Raw genomic sequence first — 19,076 nt, forward strand, 5'->3', positions numbered from 1 at the left:
AAAAATGACATGAAATTAAGTCTGAAACATACCTGGAATGAACCGTGACAGAGCTGATAGGGTTGGTTGCTTCCTGTGCCAGGAACTACTGTGGAACCCCACCAGGAAGTGTGCTACAGAGCAGGATCACATTACATCCTTGTTTTATGGTTCATTTCACTTATTTAATGCAATTTGAGAACCTGCTTAAAAAATAGAAGACTCTAAAAAGGGGGATGCTTATTGTTTGAAAATATGTCATGCCTTTGACTCAGGTAGGTCTGAGTTTTGGGGGCAGCTGAGGTGGCTAACATGAGGCATTGCAGACTGGTGTGACCCTGTCCAGCAAAAGCAAAATGTTTCCATGTTCCTACAATGTAAAGAATGGTGCAGATATCTTCTGGCTGTGTGCTCTTGCATGGCTGCCTCAGTAAACCAAGTGTGCTACAGTGCTACAACAACAACAAAAGTCACAGCAGTTTTCCCTTACTGCTCCCAAGGAAAGGTTAATAGAGTAGAGTGGTTCCCTAAAGTGATGGAGGCTAAAATGATGGAGGCTAAATGCTAATATAGCAGAGTGGTTTATGAAAATGATGTGGGCTAAAAGGGCTGTTTGGTGTTCCAGCTGATTTATAGAGCGTGATAAAACATTCCAAAAACCTGTGGAAACAAGGAGCAGGCTACAGCCTGTATCAGGCTTGACAAAGCTTTGTGCACACGAAGGAAGACTCTTTAATGGGCTAACGGGATGAATGATTCATCCACTCTGGCAGAGGAACTAGTTTTTGTTAATGTAGTACCTAAAAAATGTGTGGAATGAACAGCTGGAGAGCAGAGCTGTGGCCTGCCATGCTAAGGCTCTGTCTGTTTTCTCCTGCAGTGATCTCAGTATGAACAACATCACAAAGCTGCCCTCAAACCCCGTGCACAACCTCCGCTTCCTGGAAGAGCTGTAAGTATCCTCATGCCCTTGGTGGGCACAGTCAGCACCAGGCACATTCCTGTGTTTGTGGCTCAGACTTGCTGTGGGAACCAGATAAAGCAGTGCAGGAAAGCTGTCAGCCTGACACTTCTGGCACATGAGGAAACACTTAGTTGGAAGGGAAAAAAAAAAAAAAAACCACAAACCCAAAACCACCAAACCCAATTGCTTGTGATTCTGGAAATGAACTTATAAAAGAGTTACCATGAGGCTACAGCTTCTCTGAGCAGAGGCAGAGCCAAACAAATTAAAGTTTTTAAACAAGGGCTGGTGAAAAGAGCTGGGTTGCTTCTTGGAAATAGTTAAGCAGCAGGATATTAAAAGTTTGAATGCTGGTTGATGTTTATTAAAATTGCAAGTAAAGCTGTAATCAAAACCAAAACCTGCTGCCTGGCTCTGCCTCTGTCAAGGACAACTGAGCCCACATTGCATAGTGTCAAGGCTTCTGTCCTAATCACTTCTAATTACTGTTTCCTTACTCTAAAGCTTAGCATCCCTGAAGGTTAACTGTAAAGTGCAACATCCTGCAAAAAGCTTAGTTATGCTCTCTAGCACCTGCATTGGGGGGAAAGTGCCCTGCAAAACCTAGCTAAGCAAGCATCAAAAGAGGAAGGTCATTTTCACAGAATCACAGAAACATTCAGGTTGGCAAAGCCCCTCAGGATCACCAAGGCCAACCCAGAACCCTACTCTACAAGGCTCACCCCTAAACCACAGCCCCAAGCACCACAGCCAAACCACCTTCAAACACAGCCAGGCTTGGGCACTCCACCACCTCCCTGCCCAGCACATTCCAATCCCTGACCACTCTTGCCCTCAAAAAAAGGTTTCCTACTGTCCAGTCTAAACCTACCCAGTGGCAGCTTGAGGCCATTCCCTCTTCTTCTATCACTAATGACCTGGGAGAAGAGACCAGCACCAACCTCTCCACAACCTCCTTTCAGGGAGTTGTAGAGAGCCAGGAGGTCTCCCCTCAGCCTCCTCTCTTCCACACTAACCATCCCCAGCTCCTTCAGTCTCTCTTCATCACATTTCTTCTCCAGGCCCTTCCCAGCTTCCTTGCCCTCCTCTGCCCTGGCTCCAGCACCTCCACATCTCTCTTGGATTGAGGTGCCCCAAACTGGACACAACACTCCAGGTGTGGGCTGAGCAGAGCTGAGTCCCAGAGGACAACCCCCTCCCTGTTCCTGCTGGACACAGCATTTCTGATCCCAGCCAGGATGCCTCTGGCTTTCTTGGCCACCTGGGCACACTGCTGGCTCCTATTAAATTGGAGTTTTGAAGTGATGATGACTAACCACAAGGGAAAAGTATTGTGCCTTCCTGAGAGCTGGATTTGGCAATAAGCCTAGTTATAATGGCCCAGGCTTAAAGGAGATACAGGATCCTGAGGAGTGATGAGGACTCAGTAACTGGTACACCATAGATCTTGTGGGAAAAACCTGGCACCTTGTGCTGGGTTGAGATTACCTCCCAACTAATTTGGAGAGCTACCCCCAAAATAAAATTGCCAGCCCAGCTCAGTTTGGGATGGACGCAAATGAAGCTCTATTTACCAGCAAACCACAATCTAGAGATGTGAAATGAAATGGATATGTACAAAATACACAATAGATGTACAATATAGAGATATTTACAACTTATAATCAAAGCAGAAACTCCTCAAACCCCCCCTGGATGGATCCAGGGGACTGTTTGCCTCTTCCCCCACTCTCTCCCTCCTTCCTGTACCTCACTTAGAAGTCAAAACAGAGATCCCCTGGCAAGGCCACAGGACAGAGAGAAAGTTGCAAACAGAAGCAACAGAAGAAGGAAAGAGAAAGAACTGTTTATGCCTTAGCTCTGTATCCCATTAGCAATCCAATGAATTCTGTAGACCTTAGCATTATTTTTCTTTTACATCCAATGGTAATGATTTTTCTTTCAGCCTTTGCAGTCAGGAACTAGGCTGAAGTTCCCCTTTCAAACTGTAAAACACCTGCATTTGCATGACTACCAAAAGCTGATTAAAACTAATAATAATAATAATGAACAATTAAAAAAACCCTGAAAGTATTTTGTAGTGCTAACTTAGAACAATGCCTTACTTCCAAGCAGCCTTTCCCTTTGCTGGCTTATTTTTATTCCTGGCAGCGTTTGCATTTAGAAAGCATCCACACAGAATCCCAGACTGCCAGGTTGGAAGGGCCCCCCAAGGATCATCTGGTTCAACCTTTCTAGGTGATACTGTGGTGTAAATGAGATGGCTCAGCACCCTGTCAAGCTGAGTCTTATAGCTGCCCACTACTACTCTTGGGAGTTTATTCCAATGTCTGAAGTGTTCTCATTGTGAAAAAAAAAAGTCTTCTGGAGTTTTAATTCCCTCTCCTCCTTGGTTTCTTTTCTTTGGTTGTTATTCCCTGTATTGCTGTGTGGTGGGTTGAAAACTAACCTCCAACCAATTTGGAGAAAATACCCCCAAAATAAAACTGCCAGACCAGCTCAGTTGGAAAGCCAATGAAACTCTACAAGCACACTGCAATCTAGAAATATGGAATGCAATGAATATTCACAAAATCTACAATATTTACCTATATTTACAAATTATAAACAACAGAAGAAGACCCCCTGGACAAAACCAGGGGCTACCAACACCATCCTCTTCTTGCCCCCCTTCCTCCCTATACACAAGACAAGAGAAAGAGAAGAGCAGAGAGCAGATGTTAGTCACTTAGCCACAAGAAGAATCATAGAATCATAGAATCAGTCAGGGTTGGAAGGGACCACAAGGATCATCCAGTTCCAACCCCCCTGCCATGGGCAGGGACACCTCACACTACATCAGGCTGGCCAGAGCCTCATCCAGCCTGGCATTAAACACCTCCAGGGATGGGGCCTCAACCACCTCCCTGGACAACCCATTCCAGGCTCTCACCACTCTCATGGTGAAGAACTTCTTCCTCACCTCCAGTCTGAATCTCCCCATTTCCAGCTTTATTCCATTCCCCCTGGTCCTGTCACTCCCTGACACCCTAAAAAGTCCCTCCCCAGCTTTCTTGTAGCCCCCTTCAGATACTGGAAGGCCACAAGAAGGTCTCCCTGGGAGCCTTCTCTTCTCCAGACTGAACAGCCCCAACTCTCTCAGTCTGTCCTCATAGCAGAGCAGCTCCAGCCCTCTGATCATCCTGGTGGCCCTTCTCTGGACACCTTCCAGCATGTCCATATCCCTCTTGTAACAGGGGCTCCAGAACTGAACACTGTACTCCAGGTGAGTGCCAAGGTCAGCACCAGCCAAGCAGAAGCCCCAGGTAGTATCTGCTAGAGCGAAGAAAGCTGAAAAAGAGCAAAAATTAGTTTATCCAACTAACTTTATGTTAGTTATCAGCCAAATAGGATTATTTATACCTTAGTATTATTTTCCCTTTTACATCCAATGGTAGTTTATTTACATTCTACCACTTTTCTGCTCAATCTGTGGAAAATGTTCCTAGGCACAGCCTAAAACTAGCACATGCTGTTGGTGCAACTTTCAGCTAACACACAGAGTAGCAAGGAGGGATCCACACCCCCTGCTAACAGCATAGAGTGCCTATGAAGGGCATCATGCCACAAAGCCCCTGCTTGGGGGCTTTTGCATCATGCTTGTGCTTACTTGTCCCATCTCCTGTCAGCTGGAATAACCTTACTAAAAGCTTCCAATCCAATGATTTGTAGGAAGAAGTTTTTCCCCATGAGAGTGGTGAGACACTGGCACAGGTTGCCCAGGAGGTGGTGGAAGCCTCATCCCTGGAGGTTTTTGCAGCCAGGCTGGATGTGGCTGTGAGCAACCTGCTGTAGTGTGAGGTGTCCCTTCCTGTGGGAGGGAGGTTGGAACTGGCTGATCCTTGAGGTCCCTTCCAACCCTGACAATTCTGTGATTCTATGGTTTCTCATAAGCCATTAAAGAAGAAAAACAGAATCATGGGACTTAAGTTGCTTCTTGTGAAACTGTTCAACACTCAACTTAATCCTACAGATCAAGACTTTTGGAGGTGTTCTTACCTTTTTCTTGTTCTGGGCCCACTTTTTCCACCAGAAATATTAAACTGTTACAACCCTCTGTTTCAAATTAAGTAATTCCAGTCCTTCATTGCTGGTAGTACAAGAGAAATACTTCTTTCTTTACTATCCCTGAATCACAGAATTTACTGCTTGTAAAAGACTCAAAAAAATGTTAAGCATCAAACTCTCCTAAAAAGCCTAAGAAGAAGCTACTATATACAAATGTGTTTGAGCATCATTAACTTGATTATTGCTGCCCAATCTGACATATGCCAAATACAAACCCTTACACTGTACTAAAACAGATCGTAAACACTCTGAAACACCTCAAAGTCTCACAGAATCACAGAATTGTCAGGGTTGGAAGAAACCTCAAGGATCATCCAGTTCCAACCCCCCTGCCATGGCCAGGGACACCTCACACTACAGCAGGTTGCTCACAGCCACATCCAGCCTGGCTGCAAAAACCTCCAGGGATGAGGCTTCCACCACCTCCCTGGGCAACCTGTGCCAGTGTCTCACCACCCTCATGGGGAAGAATTTCTTCCTAACATCCAATCTGAATCTCCCTTCTTCTACCTTGGACCCATTCCCCCTAGTCCTATCACTCCCCAGCACCCTATGAAGTCCCTCAGCACTGTGTTTTGTTTGACACACAGGCAGTGAGCTCTTCCCTTTGGCTCACAGAAGTCAGTCATTGCAGTTTCTTATTAACTGTGGTGCTGTTTCATGCAACCCCTCCAGTTTATAGTCACTTCTCAAAGCAGCAGTAAAAGCTGAAGCCTTTGAGGTGAGCCAGCTGATTACATTTTCTTAAGGCAGATTCAAGCCCATTGTGCTGAGAGACTCTTCATTGTTCAGAGCCATGTAATACACCTCAGTCTACTATTACATAGAAAAAAAGTATTGAGAGTGGAAAGGGAACTGGATATTCAGTTTCTATTTAGGGGATACAGCCCTAATAGTTCCATGCTCACCTCTGGTCCTTTCTGAGCAATGATTGTACATATGAAAATCATTTTGCCCTTCCAGGCATCACCACATGATTTTTGATTCCCCTCTTACCTAGGAATTCTGTGTTCTGTTTATGTGGCTTAGTTAAAAGGGACTATTGCCAAGCAGAACTTGGTCCAGATACAGACCTCATAAAAATAAGATTGTACAAGATCTTTATACCAAAACAGTATTGCCATGAAATTAAAATGCATCTTAGGAGTGTCTGTCTTCTCTTGGAAGTATAACAACAGCAGGAGCCTAAAAAAAGCATTTTTTGTTTGGTTTTTTGGGGTTGGTTTTTTTTTTGTAGTGTTGAGGAAAATGTTCATAATCTTTACATTAAAGGTCTGATTCAGAGTTTGACAAAACCTGATAGTGGATCCACTAAGTTTTGGGTTAAATGTTCCACCCTAGCTGTGTGTTTTGGCAACACTGATGAGTCAATACCCTTAAAGTGCTGAGTTTATTAAGACAGTTAAAAACCAATTGGTTTGATTCCAAAGCCAGGATGCACAAACCAGCTCTGTTCATCCAGCTCTGACCTTCTAGGCTGAGTCCAATGCACTCTTCCAACCAAGGTTAGATACCTCTGCAAACAACATTTTTGCAATCCTGGTGATCATGCCAAAGACTTTGATCACTGAAGTACAACATTGAACCTCTGCTGTATTTTTGAGGTGCACCTTCCTCTAAACATTTGAGAGAACCTTGTGGGACTTTGAACTGTTCTGGCTCTTAAAAAGGTTTGTTTGTTGGGTTTTCGTAGAATCAGCCAGGTTGGAAGAGACCTCCAAGATCCTCCAGTCCAACCTGTCACCCAGCCCTATCCAATCAACCAGACCATGGCATCAAGTGCCTCATCCAGGCTTCTCTTGAACACCTCCAGGGATGGTGACTCCACCCCGTCCCTGGGCAGCACATCCCAATGGCAAATCTCTCTCTCTGTGAAGAACTTCCTCCTAATCTCCAGCCTAAACCTCCCCTGGCGCAGCTTGAGACTGTGTCCTCTTGTTCTGGTGCTGGTTGCCTGGGAGAAGAGACCAACCCCCACCTTGCTACAACCTCCCTTCAGGTAGTTGTAGACAGCAATGAGGTCACCCCTGAGCCTCCTCTTCTCCAGGCTAAACACCCCCAGCTCCCTCAGCCTCTCCTCACAGGGCTGTGCTCCAGACCCCTCCCCAGCCTTGCTGCCCTTCTCTGGACACCCTCCAGCATCTCAACATCTTTCTTGAACTGAGGAGCCCAGAACTGGACACAGGACTCAAGGTGTGGCCTAACCAGTGCTGTGTACAGGGGTACAATGACCTCCCTGCTCCTGCTGGCCACACTATTGCTGTTGCAGGCCAGGATGCCATTGGCCTTCTTGGCCACCTGGGCACACTGCTGGCTCATGTTCAGCTACTGTCAACCAGCACCCCCAGGTCCCTTTCTGCCTGGCTGCTCTCCAGCCACTCCAAACCCAGCCTGTAGCACTGCATGGGGTGGTTGTGGCCAAAGTGTAGAACCCTGCACTTAGCCTTGTTAAATCTCATCGCATGTTGGGTTTTTTTTGAGCAAGATCTTTTAATTGTGGAATTGATGAACCTTTCAGGTCTAATTTTTACTTAAAGTGCATATGATGGAACTCCCACCAAGAGAGAAATATGCTTTGGCTCCTCCATGATCAGCACATTGCTCTGTATGAACTTGTCCAACACCATTAAGTCAAATTCTTCATTAGAAATTCCAAAAGCTGCAGATATTTATCACTATGGCTGCAGAGTATTTCTAGATGTATGTCAGTCTACACTCTGTGTAGAATGCCTATGTTGTTAGAACATTAAGTCAAAAGGTGTGGGGTTTTTAACAATGTAAAGAATTACCTGGGCTGGGACTCTTCATAGTTTTAAGAGCAGACACATCCAAGTGTGGACATAATCATTTTGTGATCAGTAACACTTCAAAGCAGTGCCTGAAACTCTTGCATTTTATCAATTAATGTCTCTATGAAAACTGAGGAAGAAAGCCATCAGTAATTTAAAACTATTTGAATCAGACCTGACTACAAGTCCTCCCAACTAGATATATTCAGTCTGGAGAAGAAGAGGCTCCCAGGAGACCTTCTTGTGGCCTTCCAGTATCTAAAGGGGGGTACAAGAAAGCTGAGGAGGGACTTTTTAGGGTGTCAGGGAGTGACAGGACTGGGGGGAATGGAGCAAAACTAGAAATGGGGAGATTCAGATTGGATGTTAGGAAGAAATTCTTCCCCATGAGGGTGGTGAGACACTGGCACAGGTTGCCCAGGGAGGTGGTGGAAGCCTCATCCCTGGAGGTTTTTGCAGCCAGGCTGGATGTGGATGTGAGCAACCTGCTGTAGTGTGAGGTGTCCCTGTCCATGGCAGGGGGGGTTGGAACTGGCTGATCCTTGAGGTCCCTTCCAACCCTGACAATTCTGTGATCCTGTGATTCTTTTTTTTTTAGTAAAACAGCAGCAAAGGACTGGTTTAATACTACTGTTTTACCTGCTGAGGCAGCCTGTTCCCAAGTAACTTCCATGTCACAAAATCAAGCCATGAAGGCACCTTAAATTGATTGCAGAATCCATACAGGTGCTTTGAGGTTTGCTGGCACCCAATAATTTCTTAAAATAACCTTGCAGAGAGTTAAATATCTCTACAAAGGTTTTCAGATTGATCACAGTATTATTAGAGCAGTTAGGCAGGCAGAAGTGCCTGGAAATTGCATTTTGCTGCAGTGCTGCAGTGCAGCCTTACAGCTACCACACAAATCAGGCACACTGTGTGAGTCTCACCATGAAGTGTGTGGAAATCCCTGTACACAGCAGAAGTGGTGAAGGCCATTGCAGATGTGAACATGGAGTCCTAAATTACCAGGCACAATCTGCTGCCATCTGTTCTTATTTATTGTTTTCCCTTCACTTCTCTGTGTTTGCTCTTTCTTCCCACAAAGAGGTTTTCAAGGCTGTTAATGGGAATTAGGAATTCTTTTGCCTACTGCCTTGGAGTGGTGGGACTGAGCTCTCTGGGCATTCACATCCTTGAAAAATGAGAGCTCCTGGGGTCTTGTGCAGTCTTTATTTTTGTGCTGGTGTGGGCACTGAAAACTGATTCTGTCCTTTTTACTGTTAGGTAAGGTATTAGAAAACATGGAAGTACTGTACCCATACTCCAAAACTTCCTGGAGAAAGTGGGGGGAATCTTGTAATTAAAACATGGAATTCTCAGGGCTTGAAGGGACCTCAAGGATCATCCAGTTCCAACCCTCCTGCCATGGGCAGGGACACCTCACACTACAGCAGGTTGCTCACAGCCACATCCAGCCTGGCTGCAAAAACCTCCAGGGATGAGGCTTCCACGACCTCCCTGGGCAACCTCTGCCAGTGTCTCACCACCCTCATGGGGAATAACTTCTTCCTGACATCCAATCTGAATCTCCCCATTTCTAGTTTTGCTCCATCCCCCCAGACCTATCACTCCCTGACACCCTCAAAAGTCCCTCCCCAGCTTTCTTGTAGCCCCCTTCGGATATTGGAAGGCCACAAGAAAGTCTCCTCAGAGCCTTCTCTTCTCCAGACTGAATTTACTTCAACAGTCTTTGGATTTGGAAATGGGATGTGTACAATCCACCATTTGTTACTCCATTCATCTTGCTTCAACATTTAGACACTGAGAAAGACATTTTAGCAAATGTAGGATTGTTCTGGGAGTGGTGATTTGGTGACTGCTTTCTCTAAACACAGCAGTAAAGTTATGTCTCTTATTGGTTGTGTCCTTGGGATCCACTGCTGGGAATCAGTGTGGGATTTCCTGGCTGCTGTTGGAGTACAGAATCACAGAATCACAGAAACATTCTGTGGTTGGAAAAGCCCCTCAGGATCACCAAGGCCAACCCACAACCCTACTCTACAAGGCTCACCCCTAAACCACAGCCCCAAGCACCACAGCCAAACCACCTTCAAACACAGCCAGGCTTGGGCACTCCACCACCTCCCTGCCCAGACATTCCAATCCCTGACCACTCTTGTCCTCAAAAAATGTTTCCTACTGTCCAGTCTAAACCTACCCAGTGGCAGCTTGAGGCCATTCCCTCTTCTTCTATCACTAATGACCTGGGAGAAGAGACCAGCACCAACCTCTCCACAACCTCCTTTCAGGGAGTTGTAGAGGGCCAGGAGGTCTCCCTTCAGACTCCTCTCTTTCACATTAACCATCCCCAGCTCCTTCAGTCCCCACTCTCCTTCCCAGCTTCCTTGCCCTCCTCTGCCCTGGCTCCAGCACCTCCCAAGAGCTGTGCTTGCTGCAAGCAGAAGGCAAGAACCTGTCTGCCTCTTTAGCAGAAGGGACCTGTTAGAGCCCTGAGATCCAAAGAACTTGTTCCGAGGGATGGCAGTGGACAGCTTCACTAAAGGAGCCATCAGTTGTCTTTAGCAGTGACTGGGTCACATTCATGCCAGATGCAGACAAGAGTCTCTGCCTTTTATAAGCAGAGAAAGGAATAATACAGTTTAGACCCTAAGCTTAACTGCCAAAAATCTATGATCCATTTTATCAGTCAGGACTGAATACACACTGATTTCATTCCAATTGCTTGAGGTCAGTTGGAGTTATTCCAGTTTACACCCTGTGAGCATTTGGCATAGGCATTTTAAAAGGCAATTTGGCCCTAAAGCTAGAGCAGAGTGTGTTATGTTTGGATTGCTAACTGAAGTGTGAGTAGCAATAAATACAATAGAGAGCACAGGTACAACTGCAACACTCACCTCCTCCTTTTTTAAAAAAAGGAGAATCTCTTTGCCTTTTCTTCTTTGATCTCTTCTGTGCCTCAAATTTTTTGGTGTATCATTTGACCTACATTTCTTTTTTGCATTGCTAAAATGAGTACAGTTTTAATTACCTTGATGGACTGAAATACAGAAAGACCTCATTGCTGTTGATCAAGATGTGCAGGGTGAGTGCCCAGAGGCTGGAGCCAGGCTCTGCTGGGTGATGCCCAAGGACAGCACAAGGGGCAGTGGTGGAAGCTGAGGCATGGGAAGTTCCATGGAAACAGGAGGAAAATGTTTTCCCTGTGAGAGTGACAGAAGACTGGAAGAGTCTGCCCAGGGGGGTTGTGGAGTCTCCCTCTCTGGAGATATTCAGGACCTGTCTGGATGTGTTCCTGTGTGATCTGCTCTAGGTGCTCCTGCTCTGGCAGGGGGTTGGACTGGATGAGCTTTGGAGATGCCTTCCATCCCCTAACACTCTGTGATTGTGTGAAATTGCATGTTGTCTCTGCAGTCCAACTGTCAGTAAATCATCTGTACCCCAAGACCTTCTCTTCTCCTTTTTGTTTGATTTGAGAAGTGTATTAATGCCAAAAGAAGGCTCTGAAGCTGTGCCTCTGGGCATCAGTCGCTCAGCCAGAGCCATAGGGCACTTCTTAAGGACCAAATTAATTCCACGTGAAGAGAAAAAAAAAAAAGTCTTCACTGTTTTCCCTTTTCAAACTTTGCAGACGTCTTGCAGGAAATGGCTTGACATCCATCCCTAAGGGAGCCTTTGCTGGCCTTTTCAGCCTGAAAGTGCTGTAAGTACACTGTGTGTTGTTTGATTTCCTAAATGCTCCAGGGAACTCATTACCCACTGAAGGCTTGATCAAGTAAATTGCATCTCTTGTTCAGCTCTTTTTGCACGATGCAGCTGAAGTGAAGATGCATCTGAACATCATAACATCTTTGGGTTTTCACATAGAAAGTGTCCTCAACACAAAGATTGGAAAACATTGGTGGCATTCTAAAAACAGCTTGCTCATCAAGTCTCTGTACAATAGCAAAGGTAAAAAAAAAAAATTGGTTTGGTTAATAGTTTCTCTAATTGTCTCAGAAGTTCTTGTTTCAAGGCTAAAAATCTTAGTGAACTTTGCCAGATCACACAAAACTGTGGGCAAAGTGCCTTCTCCCCTTCTTGAGAGCTGAGGAGGGGTGGTGGGGGGGGAAACCATTATAGACCACCAGGTAATTTAAAACACAGTTCATGTTTCATCTCTTGTCCTTTGTGGTGTAATTACTAGAAGATAAATCATAAAAACTTATCACAGAACTCTGCATTGTTTGAAACAATAGCATATATGGTTACTAAAATTATTAGCAGGCCACATGCCCCATAAGGTTTATGCTGCAGGGGATGTTTGCAGAGGTAAACTGGAAAGAATGCCAACCTCCTAGGCCAGATGCTACTATAAAAGTATATAAAGCTCTGCTGAAAAAAGAGGCAAGTGGGAAAGAATTACAAAGAGCTTCCCTCTCCATCTACTCTTAAGCTGGCTAGCTGCAGCCCTTGTTGGTCTAAGGAGATTTAGGTAGGCCAAAATGGTTTCATTTACAGTGTCCCATTGAGTGTGCTTCAGTTTGAAGGCAGCATGTGCTACTGCAGTTTTATCCACACAGAAGTCTTAGAGAGAGAGAGGGAGAGAGACAGAGAGAGAGGGAGATAGAGGTAGAGATGATAGAGATTAGATAGATATGATAGAGATGATAGGGAGAGCTAGAGATAGAGGTAGAGAAAGAGATAGAGGTAAAGACAGAGACATAGATGAGAGAGAGAGAGGGAGAGAGATGATAGGAGAGCTAGAGATACAGATAGAGATAGAGAAAGAGAGAGATAGAGGTAAAGACAGAGATAGAGATGAGAGAGAGAGATAGAGATAGAGATAGAGAGAGATAGAGATAGAGATAGAGAGATAGAGATAGAGATAGAGATAGAGATAAAGAGAGATACAGGATTTGATCCGAACAAGGATGTTAAGCTGTGTGAATGCAACTGTATTCAAAGGGAGGAAAAGACTTTTTTGGAGTGAAAAGTGATTCTTCAGTCTTTGCAAGCTGAATGATGTGATATTGCAGAAGATAGAATTCTCAGCTCATTGTTAGCAACATTCTGTTTGAGGAAATTGATTTCAGTGGGGAAAACTCAGCAGGGTTTGCCTGAATTAAAATTTTATTCAAATCATAAGCTCCTCATAGAGTTAAACATTCTGTTTGCCATAGTATCATTTTCCTGAGCAAGGATTTCCAGAGTAGGTCCTTCACATCTGTATCAGAATAAGAAATCTAAACACTTCAGAAAGAAACCAAAATCAAGACACGAGGATGACAATTTCAGCATCCCTGGAGGCAATGAGGAGCTCAAGGGCTATTGAATGCAAAATGGATTTACTCTTTTTAAGTTCTTCAGCTGCTTTGAAAATCCTACTCAAAGCTGATGTGTAGCTGTTAACAAATCCAACATGCTACAGGTTGGAGAGAGCTGGTGGTGGACAGGGGCAGGGGACCCAAGTGTTGGTTTAGTTTTCTTTCTAATCTTAAAGTAGAAGCAGTACAAAGGAGGTAAGCCTGGAATAAAATTCACAACAGGGAGAAATTGCTTTGCTGTGTTGATTCTGGGGTGTTTTGTGCTACTCCCACTGCAGGATGCTGCAGAATAACCAACTACGGCAAGTTCCTACGGAAGCGCTCCAGAACCTGCGCAGCCTGCAGTCCCTGTGAGTACGCTTGATACATCAGCTTACAGCTTTGCATCAGCAGCATGTGATCACCTACTGATTACCTGTAAATATCAGCTAATAGGGTGGGGAATCAACTTTTAACTGTCAGGGAGCTCCTTCTCAACAGAATTGTACTGCTCAATGAAACATCCAGAGTGGCTGAGCTCATGTGAGTCATTTCCTGACGTCGGCAGCATCTTGGCAGCATTGTAAACTGAATCACAGAAACAGAAACATTCAGGTTGGCAAAGCCCCTCAGGATCACCAAGGCCAACCCACAACCCTACTCTACAAGGCTCACCCCTAAACCACAGCCCCAAGCACCACAGCCAAACCACCTTCAAACACAGCCAGGCTTGGGCACTCCACCACCTCCCTGCCCACCACATTCCAGTCCCTCACCACTCTTGCCCTCAAAAAAGGTTTCCTACTGTCCAGTCTAAACCTACCCAGTGGCAGCTTGAGGCCATTCCCTCTTCTTCTATCACTAATGACCTGGGAGAAGAGACCAGCACCAACCTCTCCACAACCTCCTTTCAGGGAGTTGTAGAGAGCCAGGAGGTCTCCCCTCAGCCTCCTCTCTTTCACACTAACCATCCCCAGCTCCTTCAGTCTCTCTTCATCACATTTCTTCTCCAGGCCCTTCCCAGCTTCCTTGCCCTCCTCTGCCCTGGCTCCAGCACCTCCACATCTCTCTTGGATTGAGGTGCCCCAAACTGGACACAACACTCCAGGTGTGGGCTGAGCAGAGCTGAGTCCCAGGGGACAATCCCCTCCCTGCTCCTGCTGGACACAGCACTGCTGATCCCAGCCAGGATGCCTTTGGCTTTCTTGGCCACCTGGGCACACTGCTGGCTCCTCTTCAGCTGCTTGTCCATTAGCACCCCCAGGTCCCTTTCCAGCCACACTGCCTCAAGCCTGGAGCATTGCTTGGGGTTGTTGTGACCCAAATGCAGGACCTGGCACTTGGCCTTGTTGAAGCTCATCCCTTTGTTTTGCTTGGTTTTGTTTCAACTTGTGCTGAATAATACCCTGTTATTTTCAGACTTTCTGCAACTGTGGTACCTCTTTCTAGCATGTTAGTATTTACAGAAGAGTTTGTCATGTAATGGTTAAATTGGCTTTTCCTTAAGTGCCTCCCTCAATGCCTATCTATACTAAAGTCCATCAGTTCATTTTTCTCCCAGTTGTGTATCATCTGCCCATGGCAGGGGGGTTGGAACTAGATGATCCTTGAGGTCCCTTCCAACCCTAACAATTCTATGATTCTGTGATCAGTTCCTTCTGCTGCACTTGCAGTTCACATACATTCTGCAACAGCAAGGCCACTCCCACCATAGTATGCAGTAAATAAAGCATGTTTCTGGATTATCCACAGAATTCCATTGTCATCTGGTACCAGTACAACCCCTACTGATTTCAAATGTGCCACATAAAATACCCAGATGGTTGAAGATAGGCAGGCAGGTTCCTTGGAGAGAGCAAACTCTCAGCTGACTCGTCTTGGACTTGGTGATCCTGAGGGTCTTTTCCAACCTGATTCTGTGATCTCTCTGCTTTAGTTAACCATCTTCTATTTTCATAGAACTGCTTTAAAATTAAATTATTTTCCTAGAACTCCCACAAATCTGGAAGTCAGTCTGAAAGTGCAAATAACTATCACAGAAAGTGTTGCTAAAGTGTGCATTGATCCCCAGGGATAATAGTAAAAGTCTAACAATGACAAGGGCACCAAACTGCCCAGGCAGGATAGAGTCAAGATGTATTGGTTGAGAAATATACTGTGGTGAACATGCTCTTCCTTTTTTGTGTACAAAGAATTTCCACCAGAAGGCTAACATCTTTTCACAGGCTCACAGGATGTTAGGGGTTGCAATGGACCTCTGGAGATCTTCCAGTCCAACACCCTGCCAGAGCAGGACCAGAGAATCCAGCACAGAGCACACAGGAACACATCCAGACAGGGCTGGAAAGGCTCCAGAGAAGGAGACTCCACAACCTCTCTGGGCAGCCTGCTCCAGGGCTCTGGGAGCCTCCCAGTGAAAAAGTTCCTCCTCCTGTTGAGGTGGAACCTCCTGTGCTGCAGTTTCCATCCACTGCCCCTTGTCCTGTCCCAGGGCACAAGAGAGCAGAGGCTGTCCCTGTCCTTTCCTTCCTGACCCCCAGCCCTCAGCTATTGAGAGACATTGATCAGATCCCCTCCCAGTCTTCTCCTCTCCACACTAAACAGCCCCAGGGCTCTCAGCCTCTCCTCCCCAGGCAGTGCTCCAGTCCCTTCAGCATCCTTGGAGCCCTGTGCTCATACATCCAATTCAGCCAAAACAGGGCCACCAGGGTGATCAGAGGGCTGGAGCACCTCTCCTGTGAGGACAGACTGAAAGAGTTGGGGCTGTTCAGTTTGGAGAAAAGAAGACTCTGAGGTGACCTTCTTGTGGCCTTCCAGTATCTGAAGGGGGCTACAAGAAAGCTGGGGAGGGACTTTTTAGGCTATCAGGTATTGACAGGAATGGGGGGAATGGAATAAAGCTGGAAGTGAGGAGATTCAGACTGGAGGTGAGGAAGAAGTTCTTCCCCATGAGAGTGGTGAGAGCCTGGAATGGGTTGTCCAGGGAGGTGGTTGAGGTCCCATCCCTGGAGGTGTCTAAGGCCAGGCTGGATGAGGCTCTGGCCAGCCTGATCTGGTGTGAGGTGTCCCTGGCCATGGTAGGGGGGTTGGAACTGGGTGATCCTTGTGGTCCCTTCCAACCCTGACTGATTCTATGATTCTATGATGCTCTGAAAATCTGAGGAACAGAATTAATGAAACAAAATTATTTTCAGAAAACTATGTCACCTGTGTATGACTTAGCACCACACAGACACACATTATACTGAATTAGCTCCCAGCTTCCTTTGTCAGTCTTCAACATTTACCTTCTTACTACACAAAGCATTGGTTAAAGTTTGTAAAAGTGAAACAGCCCTAAGGATTAATTACCTGATAATTGTTATTTAGTCAGTGCCTTTTCTTTATTTCCTTTATTGACCAGAGACAGACTGAAATATCTCAGCCATATGCTTTTGAGGTTACAGTTCTTTCCTTTGATCTTTGAGAAAGTCATGAGACAATGCTGGTCTAGTGACCAGTTTAGATTTTCTTTCTGCTAAACAAACAAAACAAAAAAAAAAAAAAAGAAAAATCTTGCTGAGATCACATCACTCCATACACATTCTGGACCAAAACATGATAAGTGAAGCAAACAAAGAGTTCCTTTGTTGCTCTGAAAGAGGCTGCTGGATTTTCAGCACAGTTTCTAAACAAAGTGACAGTAGCACTCAGGCTTTCATTGCAAGGATTTTCTTCCTCAGGTGAAGAAGTAGAGGAAAGAAACCAAAGACAGTTTGTACAGCCTGTGTGAAGGGCTGATACCCTGTGGCAGATTTAAACAAGGGTGGAGAATAGGAGTGGTCAGTGGAAACCTTTAGCCAGCTGTGTAGCAGCCCCAAGATGGAATGATAGGGGTTTGTGCAGAAAAGCTATCACCTGAAATGTGATCACCAGCCAAAGAGATATCTTTGAGGAACAGAAAACTATTCTTCTTTTGTTTGCTTAAGTGAGGTTGTGCCTGTCAGATAAAGGTCTGCACAGATTCAATTTCTTCTTTCATACAGTCTAGGAATGTTCTGTTCACAAGGTGGTTCTTGCACTGCTTTCTGATTTACAATAGGAATTATTTCTTGAGTCTTTTGAAATAGCAGGAGTCTTTTCAGGAGTGTAATTAAGAGGTTAAAAGCCTTCAGAAAAGCAACTGCTCTAAGATAGCAACTTCTTGTGTTTATTGTGTTGAACTGTGCGGGTGGCATAATTTCTGCAAGCCTCATTAACCCTATGCTTTAAGTGACTGTGGATGGGAAAAACTGAGAACTGGTCACAGCACTCAAATATCTGCCTTTTGTGGGTTTGCTCAAAGCAGTCTTCACTGAATCACAGAATTATTGAGGCTGGAAAAGACCTCTGAGATCATCAAGCCCAGCCTAACACCACCACATCAGCTAAACCATGCCACCAAGTGCCACAGCCAAGCTTGCCTTAAACACCTCCAGGGATGGCGACTCCACCACCTCCCTGGGCAGTCCATCCCAGGCTCTAATTCCCCTTTCCAGCAGGAAGTGCTTCCTAACATCCAACCTAACCCTCCCCTGGCACAGCTTCAGGCCATGCCCTCTTGTCCTGTCCCAAGTTGCCTGGGAGCAGAGCCTGACCCCCACCTGACTACAACTTCCCTTCAGGTACTTGTAGAGTGTGCTAAGGTCCCCCCTGAGTCTCCTCTTCTCCAGGCTGAACACCCCCAGCTCCCTCAGCCTCTCCTCATCACTTCCCCTCCAGTCCCTTCCCCACTCTCATTGCTCTCCTCTGGACCTGCTCCAGCCCCTCAAGATCTCTCTTGCAGTGAGTGCCCAGAGCTGCACACAGTGCTGGAGGTGAGGCCTCCCCAGTGCCCAGCACAGGGCAGAATTCCATCCCTGGTGCTGCTGGCCACACTATTCCTGATCCAAGCCAAGATGCCCCTGGGCACACTGCTGACTCATGTCCAGCCAGCAGTGTTCAGGTCCCTCTGTGCCAGGCTGCTCTCCAGAAATGACATTCTACAGCCAACAGCAATGAGATGCTACTTTGGTTAATAAATGGGTTCAGCTACCAGAGCTTGGACAATGATTATGTAGGACTCCAGCTCCCTTTGTGGTAGGAGGATTTATGGAAATAACCAGAACATGTTGATTTTGATCTCCAAATTCAACAGAAGGGTATCTTCAGTTTACTATGTGGGCTGTGACATCCCTCTGAAACCCAATGTGAACAGAGATTCTCTGGATTACTGCTCCTACCAACTCAAGTGGCATGTGTTTGTGTTTTGCTGCTAAGCCAGAAAGCATAAAAACCCTTCATAGGTACCATGATGGAAAGGAGGGAACACACTGATATGTCACAACTTCAATCCTGGCAGGAGGGTTTGAAGTCTCATTTCACAGGTTTGTAAAATCACAGAACCACACAATCACAGAATGTCAGGGTCTGGAAGGGACCTCCAAAGCTCATCCAGTCCAACCCCCTGCCAGAGCAGGAGCACCCAGAGCAGATCACACAAGAACACATCCAGGCAGGTCTGGAATATCTCCAGAGAGGGAGACTCCACAACCCCTCTGGGCAGCCTCTTCCAGTTTTCTGTCACCCTCACAGGGAAAACATTTTCCTCCTGTTTCCATGGAACTTCCTATGCCTCAACTTCCACCACTGCCCCTTGTGCTGTCCTTGGGCATCACCCAGCAGAGCCTGGCTCCAGCCTCTGGGCACTCACCCTGCACATCTTCATCACCAGCAATGAGGTCACCTCTCAGGCTCCTCCTCTCCAAGCTACAGAGCCCTCAGCTCCCTCAGGCTCTCCTCATGAGGAAGGTGTTCCACTCCTCTAATCATTCTTGTGGCATATCTGATGCATGTCCAGCATTTGGTTTAACCATGAATGAATGAGCAAGACACTCCAACAAGACATTAAGGGATTTCTTGATCACAAGGTGCATCCAGGTTGTAGCTGGGCTT

The 19,076-nt window shown here is 46.0% G+C and overlaps 1 protein-coding gene across 1 annotated transcript in view; it reads left to right on the plus strand.

Moving 5' to 3' along the window:
• Window positions 1–19,076, plus strand: part of LGR5 (leucine rich repeat containing G protein-coupled receptor 5) — a 107,274-nt gene that overhangs the window by 45,267 nt on the left and 42,931 nt on the right. Inside the window, exons 2-4 of the mRNA XM_054400004.1 lie at window positions 860–931; window positions 11,471–11,542; window positions 13,424–13,495. Of these exons, the coding sequence (XP_054255979.1) occupies window positions 860–931; window positions 11,471–11,542; window positions 13,424–13,495 (216 nt within the window). The remainder of the gene's footprint in view (window positions 1–859; window positions 932–11,470; window positions 11,543–13,423; window positions 13,496–19,076) is intronic.

This window comes from Indicator indicator, chromosome 3 (genome assembly GCF_027791375.1).
Source record: "Indicator indicator isolate 239-I01 chromosome 3, UM_Iind_1.1, whole genome shotgun sequence".
Lineage (NCBI taxonomy): Eukaryota > Metazoa > Chordata > Aves > Piciformes > Indicatoridae > Indicator > Indicator indicator.